This window comes from Podarcis filfolensis (genome assembly GCF_964270895.1).
Source record: "Podarcis filfolensis genome assembly, chromosome: 1".
Classification (NCBI taxonomy): domain Eukaryota; kingdom Metazoa; phylum Chordata; class Lepidosauria; order Squamata; family Lacertidae; genus Podarcis; species Podarcis filfolensis.
This window is the reverse complement of record NC_139604.1, coordinates 20,892,596-20,915,101: the sequence shown is the minus strand read 5'-3', so window position 1 is coordinate 20,915,101 and position 22,506 is coordinate 20,892,596. Positions and strand designations below refer to the sequence as shown.

The window sequence follows — 22,506 nt, the reverse complement described above, 5'->3', positions numbered from 1 at the left end:
AAGCCATATGCCCCGCCCTCCCCATCTTATATTGGTGCAGCTGGTTATTCCTGCCTAAGTGCAGAACCTTGCATTTGTCCCTGTTGAAATTCATGTTGTACGATTTGGCCCAGTTCTCCAATCTGTTGACGTCATTTTGAATTCCAACTGTGACATGTCTTTTGAGTTTCATACATAATCTCCTGGCAATGGTAAAGCCTTGTCAGAGCATACATTCTGGTATTGCATAGAAGTTAAGAGCATGAGATGTGAGCGGGCGAAGCAACCGCAATTCCAACCTTAGATGAACCATGTCGAATTTGCTTGGAGAAGACATTATTACACCCTTGCAAAATTTACTTAATTCACACTATCCAAAACAAAATGTGAACCAAAGCACAGCTATCCTTCAAAAGTTGCACTTCTCCAATTTTTGCAGTGCAATTTCCCAGCCAAATACGGTGCACAAAACTGCATATACAAGATCAAAGTGTGCATATAAATGCATATATTAGTAAGTACGGTATATATTTACACACATAATGCATTACATTAGGGGAATTGCTTTGTAAAACGAGTGTTTGTTTTTCAAAACTGTATATAAAAATGCTTCTATTCAGAGAAATGTAAACTAAACTGCTTCAAGCCTGCACAACGGAAGTGGATTAAAATTCTCTGGCGCAACAAATCCACTTTCAAAAGGAACAAGGCAGATTGAAAAGTGGGATTGACAAATGATTTAACAGGAAGCCGTGTAAACACACTGCAAGAAAATCAGGATTAATGTGCATTGTAAAGCCATCCATAGACAAATCGAATGAAGGCCCTATAAAAGCAGGATATAATCTAACTACTGTGTAACGTTTGTGCAAGCAAATCAGGATTAATGCTGAATAAACAGGGGGAGCCCTACCTGGAAATGTTTAGCTACCAGGGCTTGCCTTTGTTGGAGGAGCAGGGAAATAGTGCTAACAATGGACCACAGTGTTTTTGAAACAGCTGGCAATCGATTTATCTTCCTAGGGAGTACATATAGGTGGCATACCTCCACCTTCTCACCCAACTGCATTGATGTAATCTACATCTGTCAGTGCAAGAAACAAAAGCAGGTTTGGAGACTGCAAGAGACAGAAACTGCAGTTGGAGATGGGTGGAGAAAGAGTGAGCAAGCCTGAGCTCTGGAAGACACATTTTGATCTCTTGTCTGGGAATCTGATGACCAACATAGGATTTGCTGCTTTCAGGAGTGCTGTGCCGTTTTAATTCATCTCTGCTCAATTTGTTTCTTTGTAACATTTAAAAGGGACACGGGAGGCGCTGTGGTTTAAACCACAGAGCCTAGGACTTGCCGATCAGAAGGTCGGCGGTTCAAATCCCCGCAACGGGGTGAGCTCCCGTTGCTCAGTCCCTGCTCCTGCCAACCTAGCAGTTCGAAAGCACGTCAAAGTGCAAATAGATAAATAGGTACCGCTCTGGCGGGAAGGTAAACGGCGTTTCCGTGCGCTGCTCTGGTTCGCCAGAAGCGGTTTAGTCATGTTGGCCACATGACCCGGAAGCTGTACACCGGCTCCCTCGGCCAGTAAAGTGAGATGAGCGCCGCAACCCCAGAGTCGGCTATGACTGGACCTAATGGTCAGGGGTCCCTTTACCTTTTTAATGTTTAAAAACACCTCAAGTTTTCAGTAATCTCTCCTTCTGAAGGGAACTTAACCCAGGTAAACACACTGCCCTCGAAGCTTCTGACTACTGTCCAAGAATGGAAACTCGCTGCTTTCCCCGGTGGGTGTTGATTGTGGACCTTCACTCTGCATCTCCTTCCCTGACACCCAGACGCACATGGTCGCCAGCTGATGGGAAATACCCCCCAGCCATCATAGCCATCGGCATAACTTCCCACCCAACAAAGCCAGGTTCAAATTGGCCAATCAGAGGCCCAGATTGGGGGAGTTTCTTGCTGGCTGGCTGGCTGGGCAGCAACGCATAAAAGGCGAAGTTTCTCACTGCTGCCCAGGAATATTATTATTATTATTATTATTATTATTATTATTATTATTATTACTTATAAGCCGCCCATCTGGCCAGGCCTCCGCAGCCACTCTAGGAGGCTCCCAACAGAATATTTAAAACACAATAAAACATCAAACATTAAAAACCTCCCTAAATAGGGCTGCCTTCAGATGTCTTCTAAAAGTCAGATAATTGTTTATTTCCTTGACATCTGGTGGGAGGGCGTTCCACAGGTCGGGTGCCACTACCAAGAAGGCCCTCTGCCTGGTTCCCTGTAACTTGGCTTCTTGCAGTGAGGGAACCGCCAGAAGGCCCTCGGAGCTGGACCTCAGTGTCCGCTTGAATGATGCAGGTGGAGACGCTTCTTCAGGTAAAGACAGCACATAAGAACATGATCCTTAACAGACCAGGGGAAGCACTTAGGTTGCTATATTGTAAAAATATGTAATTTCCCCTTCAGATAATTTGATTTTTAAAAGTTGGGTCTTTAAGCTTCCCCTTTCATGAGGTTGCTTTGCTTGACAATATTGTTCAGTATGCATATTTCCGTAATGATCTAAACCTCCCTTTCTTCTACAGAGTGATATTGCGACACTTTACTTTAAAGTTGGCGTGAAGAACATCGGCACCGTGTTTCTTCACGCAGATGCTCAGATCCCTGATGAGCGTTTTCTCGTATTAATTAACGACATGCTGGCATCAGGTAAGCAAAAACTCATAAATGCGGGAAAAAAGAGAGAGACTGTTTCTTTTGTACTTTATTTAAATAACATCTTTTAAAGAGACCATTGAAGTCTTCGTGGAGGGTTTTTTGGTTGTTTTTTTTAAGAAACAGAAAAACCCTTCGGTAAATATATTCATGATCAAAACAGTTGAAAAATAGAAGATCCTGAAATGAGCAAAAGGCCACTAGGTTTTGAATAGGCTTCATCAGCGAGGGAGAAAGGTCAGCTGTTGAGATGAGTTATAGGAGCTATTAAGTCACCTTTGTGACACGAGCAGAATAAGCTGCATAACATAATCAACTGCAATCAAGGGGGGGGGGGAACGCTGTTTATTATAAAATGCTTCAACTATTTTAATATTTGATATTGTTATATAAAATGGCACAGCGTAAGTCCACACACATTTCACCAGTATAAACCGTCTGCATTAATTGATTTGTGGTGCACGTTTTAGAATAACAAAAAAAATCGCAGAGGGATAACGTTCCAAATGGTCGGGAACAGAAGGAGGGTGAATCCTGCTCCTGAAATTGCAGTTGCAGACACTGCTGGCGCAAAGGTGTCCAAAATTTCTTACGAGAGCCCTTCGCTCTTTCCCCCTTTTATATCACCTATACTGATATATGTGTGCCTTTTTAGCAATGTCAGGTCCGTGAAATTCATCCTGCAGTTGCATTTTCTGATTAAGTATATTTATCTCTAAATATATGTGTGTGTGTGAGAGAGAGAAATAGAGGTGGACAAAGTAGTCTGTTTCCAGTCCATGTTAGTTTCGCATTTGTTCATTTGTTAATTCCCTCCCATCCCATTTCTGCATGGTGATTCTTTTTTGAAAGAAAAGTCTGCATGAAAATTAATATTTAAATAGATATTGCCCTGCAAAATATGCATTTCTCAATATATTTCCTCACCGAGCAAGCACATCTGAATATAATTTTCCCTAAAACAAACTTTGCTTTTTTTGGTACATTTGTTGACGCCAAGAACAACATCGCAAATATGGAAAAATATGAAATGGAAAGGGTAACTGCATTCTGGTACATACGTTAGGCCAGGAGTTGCAAATCAAGTGAGTTCATAACAGAATTGGCAAAGAATGAAATTGTCAAATATTTTGATTTATTTGTTCATTTTATTTATGGCATTGCTATACAACTTAATCATTAATAGCTCGAAGCAGTGCAAATAAAATTGCAGATTTATTATTTTTTAAAAAAAAACTGTACAAAGAATAGGATAAAAGTCATCGTAAAACCAGTGCTTTTTTCCTGGGGGTAGGCAGGGGTACACATACCCCTAAAGATTTTGTGAATCGAACTGGAGAAGGAACTATTTTTTTAAAAAAACAGAGTTTTGTAGGCTATCTAGGTCAACCTCCTTCTTGAGGCAGACAAGCCAGAACCAGAGTGTCTCAGATAAGATGGATCACCAACCTCTGCTTGAAGATCTCCATTAAGTTGTTTTTTTGTGGGTTTTTGTGATTGTTCAGATTAATTTGGGGTTTGGAAAGCTATCCATTCTTGACCATAGGTAGGCAAACTAAGGCCCCGGGGCCCGAATCCAGCCCAATCACCTTTTAAATCCGGCCCGCGGACACTCCGGGGATCAGTGTGTTTTTACATGAGTACCGTAGGTTCCGGCATCTTAGGTGACTGGGCGTATAAGACGACCCCCAACTTTTGCTGTTCAATTTTAGAGTTTTAGAGTTATAGAGTTTGAGCGCCGCCAAGGGCAGAGCGCGCACCCCTCCGCTGCCTCTGCTGTCGCAGCAGCAGCAGCAGCAGCAGCAGCCCGAGGCAAGGCGTTTGGCGGGTGGGTGAACGGGTGAGCGCCGAGCTCAGAAAGGACTTTCCGCGTCCACTTCTGTGGGGAGGGAGGAGGAGCGATGGCAGAAGGGGCGCCTCTGCTCACCGGCTCCCTCTCCTCCTTCCCAACGTGTATACCTGGCATATAAGACGACCCCCGACTTTTGGGGTGATTTTCCAGGGATAAAAAGTCGTCTTGTGCGCCAGAACATACGGTAGAATGTGTGCTTTTATTTAAAATGCATCTCTGGGTTATTTGCGGGGCACAGGGATTCGTTCATTCCCCACCCCCCAAAAAATAGTCCGGCCCCCCACAAGGTCTGAGGGACAGTGGACCGGCACCCTGCTGAAAAAGTTTGCTGACCCCTGATCTTGGCTTTTAGCAGCCAGAGTTTCAAAATGCAGAGGCGACGGGACACATGCAGAAGGAAGGCATGTTCTGCATAATAAGGAATTCTGTTTACTCCTCACTCTAGAGAGCACTATATGAAGAAAGTGATTGCACAACGTTCAACTTGCAGTATAGGAATAAGCAGTCAAAGTGGAAACAGAACACGTATAGAGATTGCAGATCAGCATTAATGCATTGTTAGCATTTTATTTTATTATTCTTTCCACTAAGTAGTGTTGTCACAAAGCAAAGGATACTATATTGAGTATCATTCTCTTTATTATTTATCCAGTTAGATCTGGAAGAGGGGAAGAGATATGGGGGGGGGGACAGTCCAAGTAGAGCAGTAGACTATCTTTGTATTCTCTGAATCTATTGTAAGATATGTTGGTTTTGTGCTTATAATTGAGATGAACAGATGGCGAAGACTTCATTTAAAGTAGTACTGTACACCCATTAAAATAATCTCTGCTGACTGTGTTTCTTCACTAATTGCAACACAGTAGCACAGAAGAAAGATCTAGAGTCTTTTCAACCATTTACTATTTTAGGACAATAGTGTGATCTTGTCAGAAAAAGGAGATTTCCCCAGGATAATAGATGAGGTTCTGCCGTCTGTGGCGAAGTGTACATAAAATAAACATTCTATCATTATCATTGGAAAGAGAGAGTTATTTGCACACATTTAGAAGAAGGGGTGGCCTGTGTAAAACCTGCTGAAAAAAACATTCAAATTGTCCAAAATCCTGTGTTGCTTTCAATAAGTTTAGAGTAAGAATGCTGGTGATACCTGTGATTTATGATGCGGTCAGTCTGAGAAGTTGTGCATGTCTTGGACATAAAAATGCCCTGGGTCAGCCCAGTCTGAGATTCTCGAGGCCAGGTTTGTGCAACTGGCTTTATTAAATGAAAATCTACCTCTATTTACCGTAACTTGGCTGCTAAAAATATTGCTGTCTTGCATTCATCAGGCTAAAGTATAGTGACATAAAACGAATATCGTTCAAATAGTGCAGCTCTGCAGAAACGGAAGCAACCCACAAGAATGACAGTGGCAGGAAATGATTATCAGCCAAAGACCTGCATAATCAATAATGTTTTACATTCTCGATATGTCAAGAAAGGAGGAAAGAACAACTCTTCACAGCACCTCAGGTGGCAGTTGGTGGCAGTAACTCAGAGTCCTGGGGCAACTCCAGTAAAGGCTCTGTTGATGCCTCCTGAAAGAAAAAGGATTTTCTGCAGAATGCAATTCCTTCAGGAGCTCTTAAAGGCAGAGGCAGTTTTTAATGTAATTGAATCCCAGAAGGAATTTTGTTTTGGATTAGCCTCAAGCTCCAGGTCTTTTGCACCAGACCCCAAATCTCTTGCTCTTTCAGCCTTTAAAAAAATAAGTTGAGTTTGTGTGTGCGTGTGTGTGTTTTTGTTTTTTTTACTTTGCTTAGAGGACAAATTTCCCTCTGAAAGTTGTAGGAATGGGTTTGGGCACAAGGAGAAGATATATTGTTTAGTTATTACCTTTCCTTGCTCACTCTAGTGAGATCAGCAGAGTTCCATCTTTTGCCGTTTAAACTAGGAAGGTAAGACAAGGTTGATTTAACCTTCTATAAATAATAATCCAAGATGCTTTAAGGCAAACTGGATTTTCCTGGTATTACCCCTTTTCTCTCCCTTTAAAACGATAATCACACACATTGTTTTGTGAAGAAGTAAAAGTATCATTTACTTACATAGGTCTTGAAGCCACAATTACAGTAGCAAAATGAAAGCAGGTTTATAACTACTATCTAAGATAGAAAAGTACAAAACGTAAGTTCAAAAATGATATCTGAGGTCATGTGTGGTCAGCTTGGAAGCACGATGAAGAAAAGAGGAGAGATGCCCAGGAAGGAAGGAAGTATGTAATGCTACAGCTTCCTGCCAGGGCTGGACAAAGGAAGTGATCTCACAGAGTTCTCTCTAGCCAATTTTACAGGAAAGTCTGTGAGCCTCAGCTCCTTCGTGTGCCCATCTGTCTCAGTAACGTTCCACAGAAGTCAGTCTAAATTTCCATCCAGACATATAAATTAGCATATGCAAATTTCTGCCATTGGCTTATGCCTTTCGATCCCACACTGTTAAGGGCTTTACAGAACTCCTTGATGAGGACTTGAATTTGGCTCAGGAGCACATTTTAGCAGAACTGGCTGAATGTGCTGCTCTCTCCCTTATCCATCAAGGTGAGCAGGAGTTTTTTCCCACAGGCAGCATGCAGTGTGCATTATATAGTCCAGTCCCAGAAATTGAAAAAGCATAGATAAAGGCTGGGAGATTTATATTCCCCACCACCCCCAAAAATGGGGAGACCTCTGTATGAAATTCTGGCTTCATCAACAAAAATGCTGCTAACCCAAGCAGAGTGGAGAGAAACATGTAGGCTGTTGGGGGAAACCCTAACTAATTGGCACCCCTAATTGGGAACAGTTTGCAAATAAAAAGAATAAATAGTAGGGGTGTTAGATTGAGGAAAAAGGCAGGCTGGGAGCCAAAGGACCTCACAGTATCACCAACTTTTAGAAAACATTCATTTGGCTAATTTGCGTGACACAATAGAGAAAGGAGGGTTTGATTTTAAGGCGTAGCTGCGGTGATTGATTATATTGATTATTATATTTGTGGCATGTAGGAATGAATAATTGCTGAGAATGGATATAGGAAATATTTTATTGAGAGTGCAATAATGCATAAGTCATGTGAAGCACAGCACACAAAAAAGCAACACACCAACATATAGTGAAAAGGTTTAAATAATAACTAACCCAATCTTGGAATCGCTCCAGAAAAACAGGGAATTGAAAAAGAACTAAACAGAGAATTGTGGTTTTTTTAGACAAAAGAGAGAGGGAGAAATAGCTGCACGTGCTTTTGCATGCATATAGCTCTTTAATTATGAGAATGATTTAAGTTTAGCATCAAGATAACAGAGCCTCATTGTCTATGAACAACCGATATTGAGTTTATTTTATTTTTTTTAAAGTTGAGGCAGCATTCAGTCCTTCAACATTTGGTTCAGTTATCTGTGCAAAATGCTGATTGAGGGAGGTTATCACAGCAGCAGCTACTTTTGTTTTTAAAAACCAAATCACGTAAAATTCAATAACACACTTAATGTAATGTGTGGTTTGGCCTTCACTGGGTGACCTTGGGCCGGTCAGTCTCTCTCAGCATGACCTACCTCATGGGGTTTTTATAGAGATAAAATGGGGATGTGTGGGGCGGGAGGGGGACCCCTATGTAGTCTACTTGCAGCTCTTCAGAAGAAGGGCAGTTTGGAAACACAATAATCATGATGAAAAACGTGTATCAAGAATAGAAAAAAATGAAATCTCAACTTCAGATACGAAATTCTACATATAGATTTTTCTTTTTTGAAGGTGATATCCCTGATTTATTTAATGAAGATGAAGTGGATAGCATAGTATCTTCTACAAGGCTGGAACTGTGGGGGCTTGGCCAGGCCGATTCAAAAGAGAACTGCTGGCAATTTTTTATTGACCGAATTCGTCGGCAACTCAAGGTAAACAAGGAAAATGAATATGAGGGGGAAACGTTCAACATGTAACTGCTGCATGCAGAATGAATTCTTGTAATAAACACCATATTTGTGGCAGATTATCTTTGTTAGTGAGGGGAGAAATCGATAGATGGATTTTGTTTTAATGTACCAAATCAAGTTATTGGATGCCTAAAGAATATCCTAACCTTTTAATCTGTACACATTAAGTGCAAAACCAGAGTGAATTATGGAAGCTCAATTGGGATCGTAGCGTTGCATCCTTTTTTTTCCTGAAAAAGAAGAACAGCACTGAGAAGGCAAAATGATAATTACCATTGATTTTTTTTAAAGGAAAATTTAGTATCTTCTACAGTTATAAATCTCGTAGGATAGATGCAGAGGCAATAACTGTGCAAGTAGAATCAAACGTGTATCAGTAATTTTTCATATACAAATAGTTCACTGAATTATTATTCTAGATCACTTACAGGACCAAAAAGTTCCAGAGGGGTAACTGTGTTAGTCAGTTGCAGGAAAACCATCAAAGGATCTTGTAGCACCTTAAAGTCTACTATATTTATCATGGCATCAGTGGCAGAGCATACCTTCCTGGGGTGGGCGGGACATGGAGGGAGCCCACTGTGGCTGCGTCAGGCCTCATGCCATGCAGCGGCGGAGTATATGCCCGTGCTGCCCGGGGGGGGGCGTGGCGCGGAGGGTGCCCTCCCAGGCACAGGATAGCTGCTTGGATGCCTGGAGTGGCGTGTGTGCGTGCCCTGCAGTCGGGGGCGGAATGAGCCACTCATGGGGTCGGAGCGAGCTGCCCATGGTGGACATTCGGCACGCCGCCCACCTGCGACTCCAAAGCCTCCCCCAAGCTGTCAAAATGAAGGGGGGAATACCACTGGCAAAGGGGTCAGCTCCCCCCTTACCCCGATGACTCAGGGTAGGCTTGGGAGTTGCAGGGGGGCGGCACGCCAAATGTCACCCCCCTCAGTGAGAGCACCTGGGGAGGTCTGCCCCCCCCTTCCTATGCCCCTGACTGCTTATTCTGGAGCCTAGCAGAGGAGAGGGGTGGCAGTGCTGCCGTTGCCTCTCTGCTTCCAGGTCAGGCTTGATTTGGGAAGAAGGAGAAGAAGAAGAGGAGGGGGAGGAGGAGGAGTTTGGATTTGATATCCCGCTTTATCACTACCCTAAGGAGTCTCAAAGCGGCTAACATTCTCCTCTCCCTTCCTCCCCCACAACAAACACTCTGTGAGGTGAGCGGGGCTGAGAGACTTCAGAGAAGTGTGACTGACCCAAGGTCACCCAGCAGCTGCATGTGGAGGAGCGGGGAAGCGAACCTGGTTCACCAGATTACGAGTCCACCGCTCTTAACCACTACACCACGCTGGCTCTCTGGGAGTGGAGTTGCGACTGGCCGGCCGGCTGGCAACATTGGGTTGTTGCGTGAGAAAGCTGCCCCCATGGTTCCCTCGCACACCAGTGCCAGGCCCTGAAGGTCCAACCTGGGTGCAGTTTCCCTCCCCATGGCTCTGACTTCAATGAGGCGGTCTGTCGTGGGGGCGCCCGGTCGCACTGTCTCAAAAAAAAGCACCCAGGGCCAAGACACCCCCCCCAGCCTCCCCCTTCCCAATGCTACTGCATGGCATAAACTTTCATGGACTAGAGTCCATTTCATTGGATATCTGAAGGATTATTCCCAACTGGGAGTTGTATATAATGTTCAGAAATGAGAGGGAGTCAACTACCAATGCAATGCAAAAAGTAGAGCATGAGACTGCTGCTCCGTCAAGGCTCTGCCAAGGCTTCGGGAAAGCTATTCCTCCCCCGGTTGCAGCAAGAGCCGAGAAAACAAGGAGGGTCCTTTTTAATGAATTTTATTCAATCCTAATAGTGAGAGACCAAAGAACACAACAAGCCTCAACAACGGCGTTGCTCCAAAGTGGGCTCCTCCTCCCTCCTCCCTAGCAACAGCATCTCCCTTTACGCTGGCTGCTTGTGGCCAAACATCTCTTGATTCCGTTGTTCCTGCGCCCTTAATGAACACCGAGTTCTGGGAGAAGGGGGATCAGATATGCTCTCCAGTGACAACGTGTCAGTTGGCTGCCCTGTCGCAAATCCCCGCCCCCTATTTCTTCTAACACTTCCCAACTATTTTGTTTGTCTCTCTCTGAGCTGTGATCTTCCTCAAACCCCTGCTGTAAATCAATGCTGCATTATTCCTCTCCTGCAGCATCAAGTGAAGGGGGATTGATCTCCACCACTCCTCATCCGTCTCACCCTCTTGAGTCCAGTCCCTGACATGCCCCCATCACTGTTAGAATTCCTGATCTATGATTGCAGTCATAGGATTGTTGTCTTTCACATGACGGTATATGTTTTGACTCCACAGCGTGGGAAATGACAGAGACAGGATGTTTGTGTTATTGTGTTCCGTGAAGTGGAACTATTGTCCTTTGTTCTTTTTCTCTTTGCTGCCTGATGCTAGAGAGAGAGGGAGCCATGTTGCAGTGCTCCGTGTGTGTTTATATGTAAATAAAGTAGATTAGCCAAAATGCTGAGTTGCTGAGTTCTGTTATGCAACTGTGCAAACTCTGCGGATCCCTAAGTGTGCCGGTGTCGGTTGGCATTGGTCGCTGTGATGTTTGGCTGAAGAAAGCTTATGAAGCTCCCGAACGATCGACCAGGAGGGAGGGAACATGCCAGTCGGGCATGTGTCTCTACCAGGGTCCTACTTGAGTGTAGGCCGAGCTTCTGAGAGTATTCAGATAAGGGCTCCTACACACTTAGCTTTGCTTTGGATTTCTAGGCAGAAGCATAGGTTTTCCAGGTCTGTGTCTGAGGGCTTTTAAAAAAAAATTCCCTGGTGACTAAGGACTCGTGCACACTTCAGCTAGTCCTAGAAAACAGAGGTCCAAGCGGTTCCACCCTTTCCCCACTCATTTCCCAGGGAATATCCTCTCTTTAGCGTTAAATTGGAGGAAATATCCAGCCAGTGAATACCCGAATTGCCACTTAAGACGACTGAGTACTAAAGAGTTGTCTCTCTCCGCCCCGCCCCCGCCCTCCAGAAGTGTGGATGAGCCCTAAGCGTCATTGATTTCAATGGGTGTTAATTTTGAGTAATATGCAGTTGATACTGGAAACTGCCCTGTGATCCTTGGATGAAGAGCGGTATGGAAATTTAATGCAGTATTCTGGTGGATTTTTCTAAGCTGTTGTAAGCTCCACTGAGTGTTGCGACTGCAACAGAAGGGAGCGGTATACATCTTCCAAATAAGCAGATAATATTTCAGCACCTAAGGTCTGTGCGTCACAACATCTTTGGGTGTGCTGTTTATAACTAAGAGCATTAATTTCTTGCCTGTTGAGCTCCATCCAGCTCACTCTCTTGCACAGTTCTTGTGTTCCCCACGTGTGACCTTGCCACTTCCTACTAGAGGTCTGATCAATACCTGCTTGCTCCTTCCATTCTTCAGATGATGGATAGCTTTGGTAACTCTTTAATCTTTATTGGCCTTCTATCAAATCCTTCATGGTGACCTTCAGGTTTGGATTCCTCATTGGCAATTCTGGGAAAGTTCCTTTTTAAAAAAAGAAATAAGGACCGCCTAAAGCAAATACTTGCTTGTTTAACCTATCTTCAGTATTCCGAAATTGCAAAGCATACACTGTGCATAGAACCAGCAGGTTTTATAGCCTCTGGTTCTCAAATCATGCTTGACAAGTTGTTTTTTTTTAAAAAAAATCATCTTCTTTCATAGAATCAGAATTGTAGAGTTGGAATGGACCCCGAGGGTCATCTAGTCAAACCCTCTGCAATGCAGGAATCTCAATTAGATCATACATGACAGATGGCCATCCAACTTCTGCTTAAAGACCTCCAAGGAATGAGAGCCCACTACATCTCATGGGAGTCTGTTCCACTGGGGAACAGCTCTTACTGTCAGAATGTTCTTCTTGATGTTTAGTAAGAATATCCGGTTCCAGTCAATATCCATGATTCCATCAGTTGGGCTATACTGATTCTCATAAGCCCTTAGGAAAGTTTGTGTGCACAAGGAAATAGTATGCACCACTTTTTCTTATTAATTTTTTCTATTCCTCGTGCCAGATTCCCACTGTTTTAATTAATGCGTGTTAAGTTACTGTTGCCAGTGATATCTACTATCTGAAAAGCAAGGAGAATGTAATACAGTGGTACTTTGGTTTAAGAACAGCTTAGTTTATGAACAACTTGGATTAAGAATGCTGTAAACCCGGAAGTCGATGTTTTGGTTTGTGAACTTTGCCTTGGAATAAGAACATGTTTCGCTTTCTGTTGAGTGTGTTCCATTTGTAAATTGAGTTCCCTGCTGCTATGGGAAAGCACACCTTGGTTTAAGAACGCTTTGGTTTAAGAACGGACTTCTGGAACAGATTAAGTTCGTAAACCAAGTTACCACTGTATGTAATTATTTTTCACAACAAAAAGCGGAGTTCCGTACTGTCACTTTTGTAGCATTGGGAAGTGTGGGGTGACAAAGGTCATATTATAGGGGAGCAGCCCCTTTATATTTTCTGCTACTTCCCTTGCGTACCCCATGTTATGTTAAATCCAAATGGCTTCAGAGGAGCAATTTGCTTCAGCACTGCAGCAGGAGGTAGGAAGGGGTTAATTTCCCCCTCTCTTTCTGGTGTGATCCCAGTAATCATCACACCCATACACCCACAGCGGCTGCTATTTTGTATTTTTTAAAAAAACCACACGTGTGTTAAATGCATTTAACATCATGTCTAATTTGACCCAACATAAGACTTGCGGTGGGTGGTGGATAATATACTTAAGGGAAATTAGAAATGAGGCCTGTGGATTTCATGAAAGGCCTCTTATCTTTCATCCATTGTGATAAAACACTTAGGTGTATAGACAAAGCTAAGGCAGGAGGAACATGGTGCTAACCTTCTGCCCCACCTGAGAAGGCATCACCAGTTTAAAACTGTGTGGGTACATTGATATTTCATTATTCGATACCTGCATATTTAAACCACTCACCATTGCTAGCTTCAAAGTGACTAGGGCATGTCTAGCCAAAGTCAAGCACTTCAGTTCTCATAGATTTAAGAAAACCATCACCGTCACCTTAACATTTATATAATTTCATGGTTTCAAAGCACTGTATAAAATGCATAACAGGGGTACCTTGGGTTAAGAACTTAATTCTTTCTGGAGGTCCGTTCTTAACCTGAAACTGTTCTTAACCTGAGGTACCACTTTAGCTAATTGGGCCTCCTGCTGCCGCCACGCTGCCACCACCACACGATTTCTGTTCTCATCGTTAGGTAAAGTTCTTAACCTGAGGTACTATTTCTGGGTTAGCGGAGTCTGTAACCTGAAGCATCTGCAACCCAAGGTACCACTGTATCTAGCCGTACCTTACAGGGATGCTATATAAATCGACATTATTATCCCCATATTGGAGGTGTGTATGTGTGTTACGAGTTGGGGGGCTGAGAGTGACTTGAGAGTGCAGGCATGTCCAAAGTCTGTTTCGGGGGCCTAATCCCTAATCCCTGTGGCAGTTTATTTCCTGGGGTAAAATCCTAAAAAACCTCAGCAACTTCAATCCTAAAAAAAGGTCAACAATTTTGGTCGGCCCTTTGGTCAGCCCTCACGGCCCTTCACTTCATCAAATCTGGCCCTCTTTGAAAAAAGTTTGGACACCACTGATCTAGTGAGTCCATGGTGCAGTCTGCTTTGTAGCTTAGTCTTTTTAGCCACTGTGGCACGCCAGCTCTCTAGATGCAGCTGTTGAACCCAGTGGAACTTAAAAGTGCTTAACTTTGGCTGGATTGTGTCCTTAGTATTACTGAGCAGCTCTGTCTATAAGGTCACAGAGAGTTCTGCTGGCTACCATAGGCCGAGAATCCTGAAGTACACAGCTGGGAATGGGAATGTGATTTAAGGAAGCACATTTTGAGGTTTTACTTGGTGTGTCCAACTAATTAATTATCTGAATGGTACCATTAGTCTTCCGACGTTAAATTAATGCCTGGTTAATTACTGAAGACTCTCTCATGGGAACGTTCTTTGCTTCCCAGGTTGTGTTATGCTTCTCCCCGGTGGGTTTCACCCTGAGAGCAAGAGCGAGGAAATTTCCAGCCCTCGTCAATTGCACTGCCATTGACTGGTTCCATGCTTGGCCCCTGGTCGCTCTCCAGTCCGTTAGCACCAGCTTCATTGACAAGATGGATTTACTTGATGTAAGTACAGCTTATTTTGCTGCCGTGGGTTTTGTGCATGAATTCTGAAATGCTCCATTTTGCAAAACTAGGCACCTTTTGTCGCTACGGAAGCACTACTGGTCAGGTTCTCTCCCACAACTGTTTACTATTGTGCTTCACTGGGGGAAATCGGATATTAGTTATTGGTTTGGATATTACCGGTAGATACCTGGCGATCCTCTGATTGGAACAGAAAGCAGGAGATATAGTTCAATAGACAAATACGTATTTGTCTATTGAACTATATCTCCTACTTTCTGTTCCAACCACAGGATCTCCAGATAGCTAATCAATCTAAAAAAATGTATTAAAAAATCAAGATAAAATGATAAAAGTAGCATAACAAATACAGTGGTACCTCGGGTTAAGTACTTACGTAATTCGTTCTGGAGGTCCGTTCTTAACCTGAAACTGTTCTTAACCTGAAGCACCACTTTAGCTAATGGGGCCTCCTGCTGCCACTGCACCGCCGGAGCCCGGTTTCTGTTCTTATCCTGAAGCAAAGTTCTTAACCTGAAGCACTATTTCTGGATTAGCGGAGTCTGTAACCTGAAGCGTATGTAACCTGAAGCGTATGTAACCTGAGGTACCACTGTAGAATTGCCAGGAAGAAATAGCTGGAGATTTGGGACAACAAAATGAAGTACTTCATTGCATAGCTACAGCTGTATCTGGATTGGAATAACCTGGCCATTGTAGTCCATGCATTGGTAACTGGATTACTGCAATGTGTTTTAGGTGGGGTTGCTGTTGTGCCTGGTCCAGGTAGAATCATAGAATTGTAGTGTTGCAAAGGGCCATCTAGTCCACGCAGAATACAATGGCTGGACTGCTGCTGGGGGAACATGGCTGACACCTCTGCTAAAACAAGTAAACTGGCTACCACATCCTACCTGACCAGGTGCAAGGTCTTGTGCTAATATGCAAAGTTCTGATTGACTTGGGTCCAGGAAACTTCAGGACCAACCAGCTGAGCTCTTCTATTGTAGCCTGATGACTGCAATCATCTGGTGGAGTGCATCTGCTCACCTTCAACCATTGTTCCACTTGCCTCTCTTCTCTCTGTGGGGGATGTGGGTGGCGCTGTGGTCTAAACCACTGAGCCTCTTGGGCTTGCCAATGAAAAGGACGGCGGTTCGAATCCCCGCGACGGGGTGAGCTCCTATTGCTCTGTCCCAGCTCCTGCCAACCCAGCAGTTCGAAAGCATGCAGTGCAAGTAGATAAATAGGTACCACTGTGGCGGGAAGGGAAATGGCATTTCCATGCGCTCTGGCTTCCATCACAGTGTTCTGTTGCACCAGAAGCGGTTTAGTCCTGCTGGCCACATGACCCGGAAAGCTATCTGTGAACAAACACTGGCTCCCTCGGCCTGAAAATGAGATGAGTGCCGCAACCCCATAGTCGCCTGACTGGACTTAACTGTCCAGGGGTCCTTTACCTTTTTACCTTTTACCTTTCTCTCTCTTTCTCTGTCTTCCTCCTCACTTTCATTCGTTGCTTCCACACAGTCAAAGTGTTGACTGCAAGCACCTTGGCACCAGAAGCAGTCTTTTTCATTATTATTTAGGATGCTCTGCAAAGCTCTATGTATGCCAATAGCATAGTATGATGTAGCGGGAATAACCTTGTGAGATGCAAGAGAGGTCAATCTAATTTTCCTTTCAGCTAGGGCTGGCCCAAGACTGAGATCCAGCACCGAGGGCCTTCTGGCGGTTCCCTCATTGCGTGAAGTGAGGTTACAGGGAACCAGACAGAGGGCCTTCTCGGTAGTGGCGCTCACCCTGTGGAACACCCTCCCTTCAGATGTGAAGGAAATAAGCAGCTATCTTATCTTTAAAAGACATCTGAAGGCAGCCCTGTTTAGGGAAGTTTTTAATATTTAATGCTGTACAGTGGTACCTCAGGTTAAGTACTTAATTCGTTCCGGAGGTCCGTTCTTAACCTGAAACTGTTCTTAACCTGAAGCACCACTTTAGCTAATGGGGCCTCCTGCTGCTGCCGCGCCGCCAGAGCCCGATTTCTGTTCTTAAGCACTATTTCTGGGTTAGCGGAGTGTGTAACCTGAAGCGTATGTAACCTGAAGCGTATGTAACCCGTATTGTTTTTAACACTCAATTGGTATTTTAATATTTTGTTGGAAGCCGCCCAGAGTGGCTGGGGAGGCCCAGCCAGATGGGCGGGGTATAAATATATTATTATTATTATTATTATTATTATTATTATTATTATTATTGGGCTGCCTGAAGTGAAGGGGCAAGATGGCACGCCGGCTAGTTCCACATACAGAAGCCAACTCAACTGGCTGCTGAATCTTACTTCAACATTGGTGATTGGGACATTTATTTTGTTTACACCCTAGCATCCTCCATCACTCCCAAGGCAGCAGGCCAGATTAGAAGACTCATGTGGCAACAGAGAGGAATGACTGGGGAATGCTGTGGTCCTCTGAGGTGTTTGCCTCCCTCTATCTAATGGTTGGGTTGCGGCTGCTTTCGGCTATTCAGTTATGTGCCGTCCAAATAAAATGGAACCAGAATGGAGTTCTGGGGCTGTCAGCAATAATGAGGAGTAATAAGGTATTATCTGAAAAAGAAAATAAACCATTAAAAAAAGAAGAAGTAGTAATAGGAATCTCTGGGATACGGTAGTAGAATATCACCATTTGGACCAATTACACAGAAAACAATAACCCAGTCCTCTAGGGCCTGTGAACATTCTCAGGCACAGCGTGATCTCAAGTTGAATCAAATTGTTCTTACTTTGTAAGTAAGTCTAAGCCAGACTGCTGCTTAATGACAGTATTAAGCTACAAAAAATCTTTCATTCTATCTAGGTCTAACCTAATGAATTTGCTGCTAACATAAAAGCAAAAATGAATGGCAGTTTCCTCCATTAAAAGCAATTTCCTATCCTAAGGGAAAAGTTTACTTATTTCTCGTACCATATTTTTCAGTAGCATTAACATCGTGAAAATAGAGCAATTACCTTTAAATTACAGAGCTAAATATTGTGTCACCGTTATAAAGAAAATGGTATTGTTGCATGCTACTGCAATAATTTATTTATTTTTTTGCTTCGTAAAAGCGTTTCAATCTCAGCAAGGTTTCTTTTGTCAACAAGCTACCATTTCAACTAAATTAAGTAATAGTCTTCATGCTGTATTTTGTGCAGAGAGATCGTACGCAAGTAGCACATAATCCTTCAAAAGATTTTTTTTGTTATTTAGAGCAGACTTCCTTATCTGCAAATTAATCCAGTGCAAACCATGACAAACAATAATATAATTAGCAGTTATGTCAGCCTCTTCTTTTGCATGTGATTCCTCCAATTCCGCTAATACTATTTTTTTTTTTATTATAGTAGGAGCTGTTGTTATTTATAGCTCAGTCAGTAGAGTATGAGAAGCTTAATCTCAGGGTCGTGGGTTTGAGTTTCCTGCATTACAGGGGGCTGGACTAGATTACCCTTGTGTTCCCTTTCAACTGTACAATTCTATGATTCTGTGGTTGTTATATGCAAACTTACTGACTTTCTTATATAAAAAAACAGAAGGGTACATCAAAGTGACTTTCTTGCAGGATATTCTGTAAGTGAGTTAGCCAAGAACACCATGGTTTTTGGGAGCATCTGAAAACTGGACATTTATACATCTCTCTTGGAAGACAAAACTTTCATATGTATTCCAGGATCTTTAGGGTACTTCTAGGCCAGTGAAAGTGCTGAAATTTTGTGTGCACAAAGGGTAAGTACCGTATTTTTTGCTCTACAAGACTCACTTTTTTCCTCCTAAAAAGTAAGGGGAAATGTGTGTGCGTCTTATGGAGCCCAGAAGCCAGAACAGCAAGAGGGATCGCTGCTTTCGCTGCGCAGCGATCCCTCTTGTTGTTCTGGCTTCTGAGATTCAGAATATTTTTTTTCTTGTTTCCCTCCTCCAAAAACTAGGTACGTCTTATGGTCTGGTGCGTCTTTTAGAGCGAAAAATACGGAATTTTGCTTGGAGCCTTTGCATAGAAAGGTGTGATAGAGATGTTTGAAACAGTGAATTAATAAGAAAGTGTGAATACGAGGGGAAAAGTCTGAAAAGGTTGGGAACTGATATATGGTGGCTACATTTCAATGTTAATTCATGACTTCATAAGCCATGGTTTATGAAGTGGTGGAGAAGCACCATGGCTATGTGTTCCTTTGCTTACTTTTCTCCTTTTCCCATTGCTTACTGGTTTTGATTCAGACATCCTGGCTTCCATTAAACAAGCAGTTCCCCATTATGGGTACTGCAACAAGGTAATCCACTTCTCCGTGGATTTTTTTATATACAATTTGCCCTGCTGAAATGTTAAATAAATGGAAAAAAATTTATTCCAAAGCAAAAAAGGGGGGGTATTTTTTTTATTATGACCATTTAGGAGAAATAGTGGGATTGCTAGGATCACTTCTGTTCTAGGAAGCCAACCCAAGTGATCCTCCAGTAGGAGACCAGCTGGTTAACAATTGAGCTTAGAAGCAGTAGATATTATTTCCTTCTGCCATGTTCTCTAGGTCCCGGAAAGTTTCTTGCATATATAGGAGTCTTGTGAACCCCTACCACAATTTGAAGTAGCATCAACCAGATAAAGGCTTAGCTACCCCACCTGTGTGTGTCAAGTATTCTGTATTGTGACCTCATTTTGGGTGAGATTCAAAATTACTCTGTGTGTGTGTGTGTGTGTGTGTGTTTCAATGTCGTTACACAACTTCAAGCTTTGAAATGAGGTGACTACAATAATATAACTGGAACAGACCTTTCCTACAATTTCAGTGTTTCCTTCCCTTTAATGATTATGTTGCATTCTCAAAAGCTGCCCTTGTCTGCAAGACCCAGCACTGATGGGAGACATTCTTGTCAACGCCTCTCAAACTCAATAATCGTATTGGTGATCCAGTCCCATGGATTTTAAGCCGAAATTTCTGACTTAACTCAGGAAATATTAACTTAAAATGTCAGAATTTAAGCAGGTTTTAGATCACTTGACATCAGCAGACCCCCCTCCCTTCCTTTGCAAATGATGTCAGGAATTTCACTTAGAGGTTACATTTAACTTGCAGTTAAAAGTATGGGGAGTTTTTTAAGCATTTAACTTATAGTGTATATTAGTAGGAAACTAAGTTGAGCAGAACCCATTAATGTCACAGTGATCGGTTACCAATGGAAATAAATAATTCATGATGAAGGGAATTAGTCTAATTAGCAGGCAGTTTGAGTCCTTTGATAAAACCCAGCTCTAATTCCGTGAAGGGCAGGAAATGCTGTCATCAGTCAGCCCTGAAAAGATTAGCATCTATTATGAATGAGGTTAGACACCCTCGTGAAGTCATGTGTGTCCTGGAGACAAACTTAATATGTTCCAGAATAGGGCACAGTTTGTCTCACCAACACACCGTGAGTCCTACTGGGCTATTGTATGTAGTAACAAGTAAAAGATCCCTGCACTTTCGTATCATTCTCCCCCTGTCCATCATGCTGACAACTGTGCAAATACATTTTCCATGCAAAGCGGGGAATGGGCTCGGAATGCTTGTAAACTCGCAGGAGGCATCAGGGGAAATGTGTCCCCGGGTTTCAAGAACCGAAAGGCGGAATGCACGTGAGCGCATCAAAATAACATTTGCGTGAGATTAAGGGTTTCAAAATGTACCTAACAAGGGTGTATCTTGCCTCTAATATGCACACAATATCCCTGCCTTCCTTTAAAATGTGGGCACATGGTGTTTTTTTCTCTCAACAACCCTCTATAGCATGTACTACTTGGGTTTTTGGCATGTGATTTCCCAGTCTCTGATCCTACAACTTGAAACTCTACTCTGTTCATAGAAATGTTGTTGTAGAGCAGTTATAAGGTCACTCATGTTGCCGACGCACATTTAAAACTTTTCCAGTTACAGTGGTACCTCGGGTTAAGCACTTAATTCGTTCCAGAGGTCCGTTCTTAACCTGAAACTGTTCTTAACCTGAAGCACCACTTTAGATAATGGGGCCTCCTGCTGCCACTGTGCCGCCGCCACGCGATTTCTGTTCTCATCCTGAAGCAACGTTCTTAACCAGAGGTACCATTTCTAGGTTAGTGGAGTCTGTAACCTGAAGCATATGTAACCTGAAGCGTATGTAACTCAAGGTACCAATGTACTAAGGTTAGAGGGGTGGGTGGTTTTGTTTTTGTTTTTTAAAAAAGAAGTAGTCTACCATAAGGAAAGACAATTCAATGCAAAAAAAGAACATTTCTTTTTAGTGCAAGCCAGTCCCACTGAAGCCAATGGGAGTAATTTCCCAGGGCTGAAGGCTGCACCATTCCTTAAAACCTTTGATATAAGGCATTTAAACTGAATTCAAGATAGCTCCAGAATCCTCATATCTGAAACCTACATTCTAATGTTGCAGCATCAGCTGTGTTTCCCTTTTTACTTATGAGCTTTTTTTTTTTCAAATTACATGTTTCTGTCTTGCAGTTTGATACACTAATGAAAAAAACTCCACTCTTTTGAGTTATTGTATTGCCTGCCTTTGTTGTAGGGAATTTATTTCTCTTTTGGTTATGCTAATTTGAGTAGACAACAAAGCCTTTTTTGGTATTTCATCTTCCCGCCTTGAAATAATTAACATACTAGAAAATATACCGGGTGCCATAGATACTGGGTAGAAGATTACATTCAGAGGTCTGAACAGCACTTAACAGGCTGACAATTGCTACTAAGAAATCTCGCTATTCAAAAGTAGATTTTAAAAGGTAACAACAATAAGTTGCTAATAATCTTTTGGATGATGTGCATTAAAAGCACATCATCCAAAAGATTAAAATAAAGTGGATGAGATTTGTGTAGTCAGCTCAGTAATTGATACAAATAGAAACAGCAATTTGGAATAAGCACGTCTGACAACCTCTGGAGGAATCTCGCTTTTGCAATCGTGTATACAGATGTCATGATGAGAATTCGAGGAGATGTGCTCACATGTGAACACCAATGATCAAATGCTCATAAGCAACCATTCTCATGGCAGACCCTCCAAGTGTCCCTATTTTCCAGGGACAGTTCCGGATTTACAGAAGTCTCCCAGTTTCTGATTTGACTGTGAAATGTCCTGCTTTTCCTTAGGGAATCCCTATTTTCATTAGAGAAATGTTGGAGGGTATGGAGTTATGCGACCCCTGAGCCATCTGGGGGCAGCCCTGTACAGGAAGGTTTTTTTAATGTTTTATGTTTTGTATATGTTGAAAGCTGTCCAGAGTATCTGGGGGCAAGCCAATCAGATGGGCAGGGTGTAAATAGTACAGTGGTACCTCTGGATGAGAACAGGATCCATTCCGGAGTCCCGTTCGCATCCTGAGTAGAACATAACACGCGACTGCGCGTGCGTGGGTCGCATTTCGCCACTTTCGCGCATGCGTGGCATCATTTTGAGCGTCTGCGCATGCGCGAGCAGTGAAACCCGGTAGTAACGCACTCCGTTACTTCCAGGTCGCCACAAAGCACAACCCGAAAATGCTTAACCTGAAGCTACTTCAACCCGAGGTATGACTGTAAAATTATTACCATTACAGTCGTAACTTGGTTGACGAACGCCTTGTGAATCCAACGTTTTGGCTCCCGAATGCCACAGACCCAGAAGTGAGTGTTCCAGTTTAGAACCTGAATGTCCGACGTGGCTGATGCGGCTTCTGGTTTCCAAACATTTTGGAAGTCAAAAAGACTTCTGGAACGGGTTCCGTTCGACTTCTGAGGTACGACTGTATATCATCATCGTCATCCTCACCATCATGGAA

At 43.0% G+C, this 22,506-nt stretch overlaps 1 protein-coding gene across 1 annotated transcript in view; it reads left to right on the top strand.

The window, feature by feature from the left end:
• LOC310743372 (dynein axonemal heavy chain 11-like) overlaps positions 1-22,506 on the top strand; it is a 219,287-nt gene that overhangs the window by 114,148 nt on the left and 82,633 nt on the right. The window contains exons 44-46 of the mRNA XM_083573553.1: positions 2,566-2,689; positions 8,321-8,463; positions 14,527-14,688. Of these exons, the coding sequence (XP_083429679.1) occupies positions 2,566-2,689; positions 8,321-8,463; positions 14,527-14,688 (429 nt within the window). The remainder of the gene's footprint in view (positions 1-2,565; positions 2,690-8,320; positions 8,464-14,526; positions 14,689-22,506) is intronic.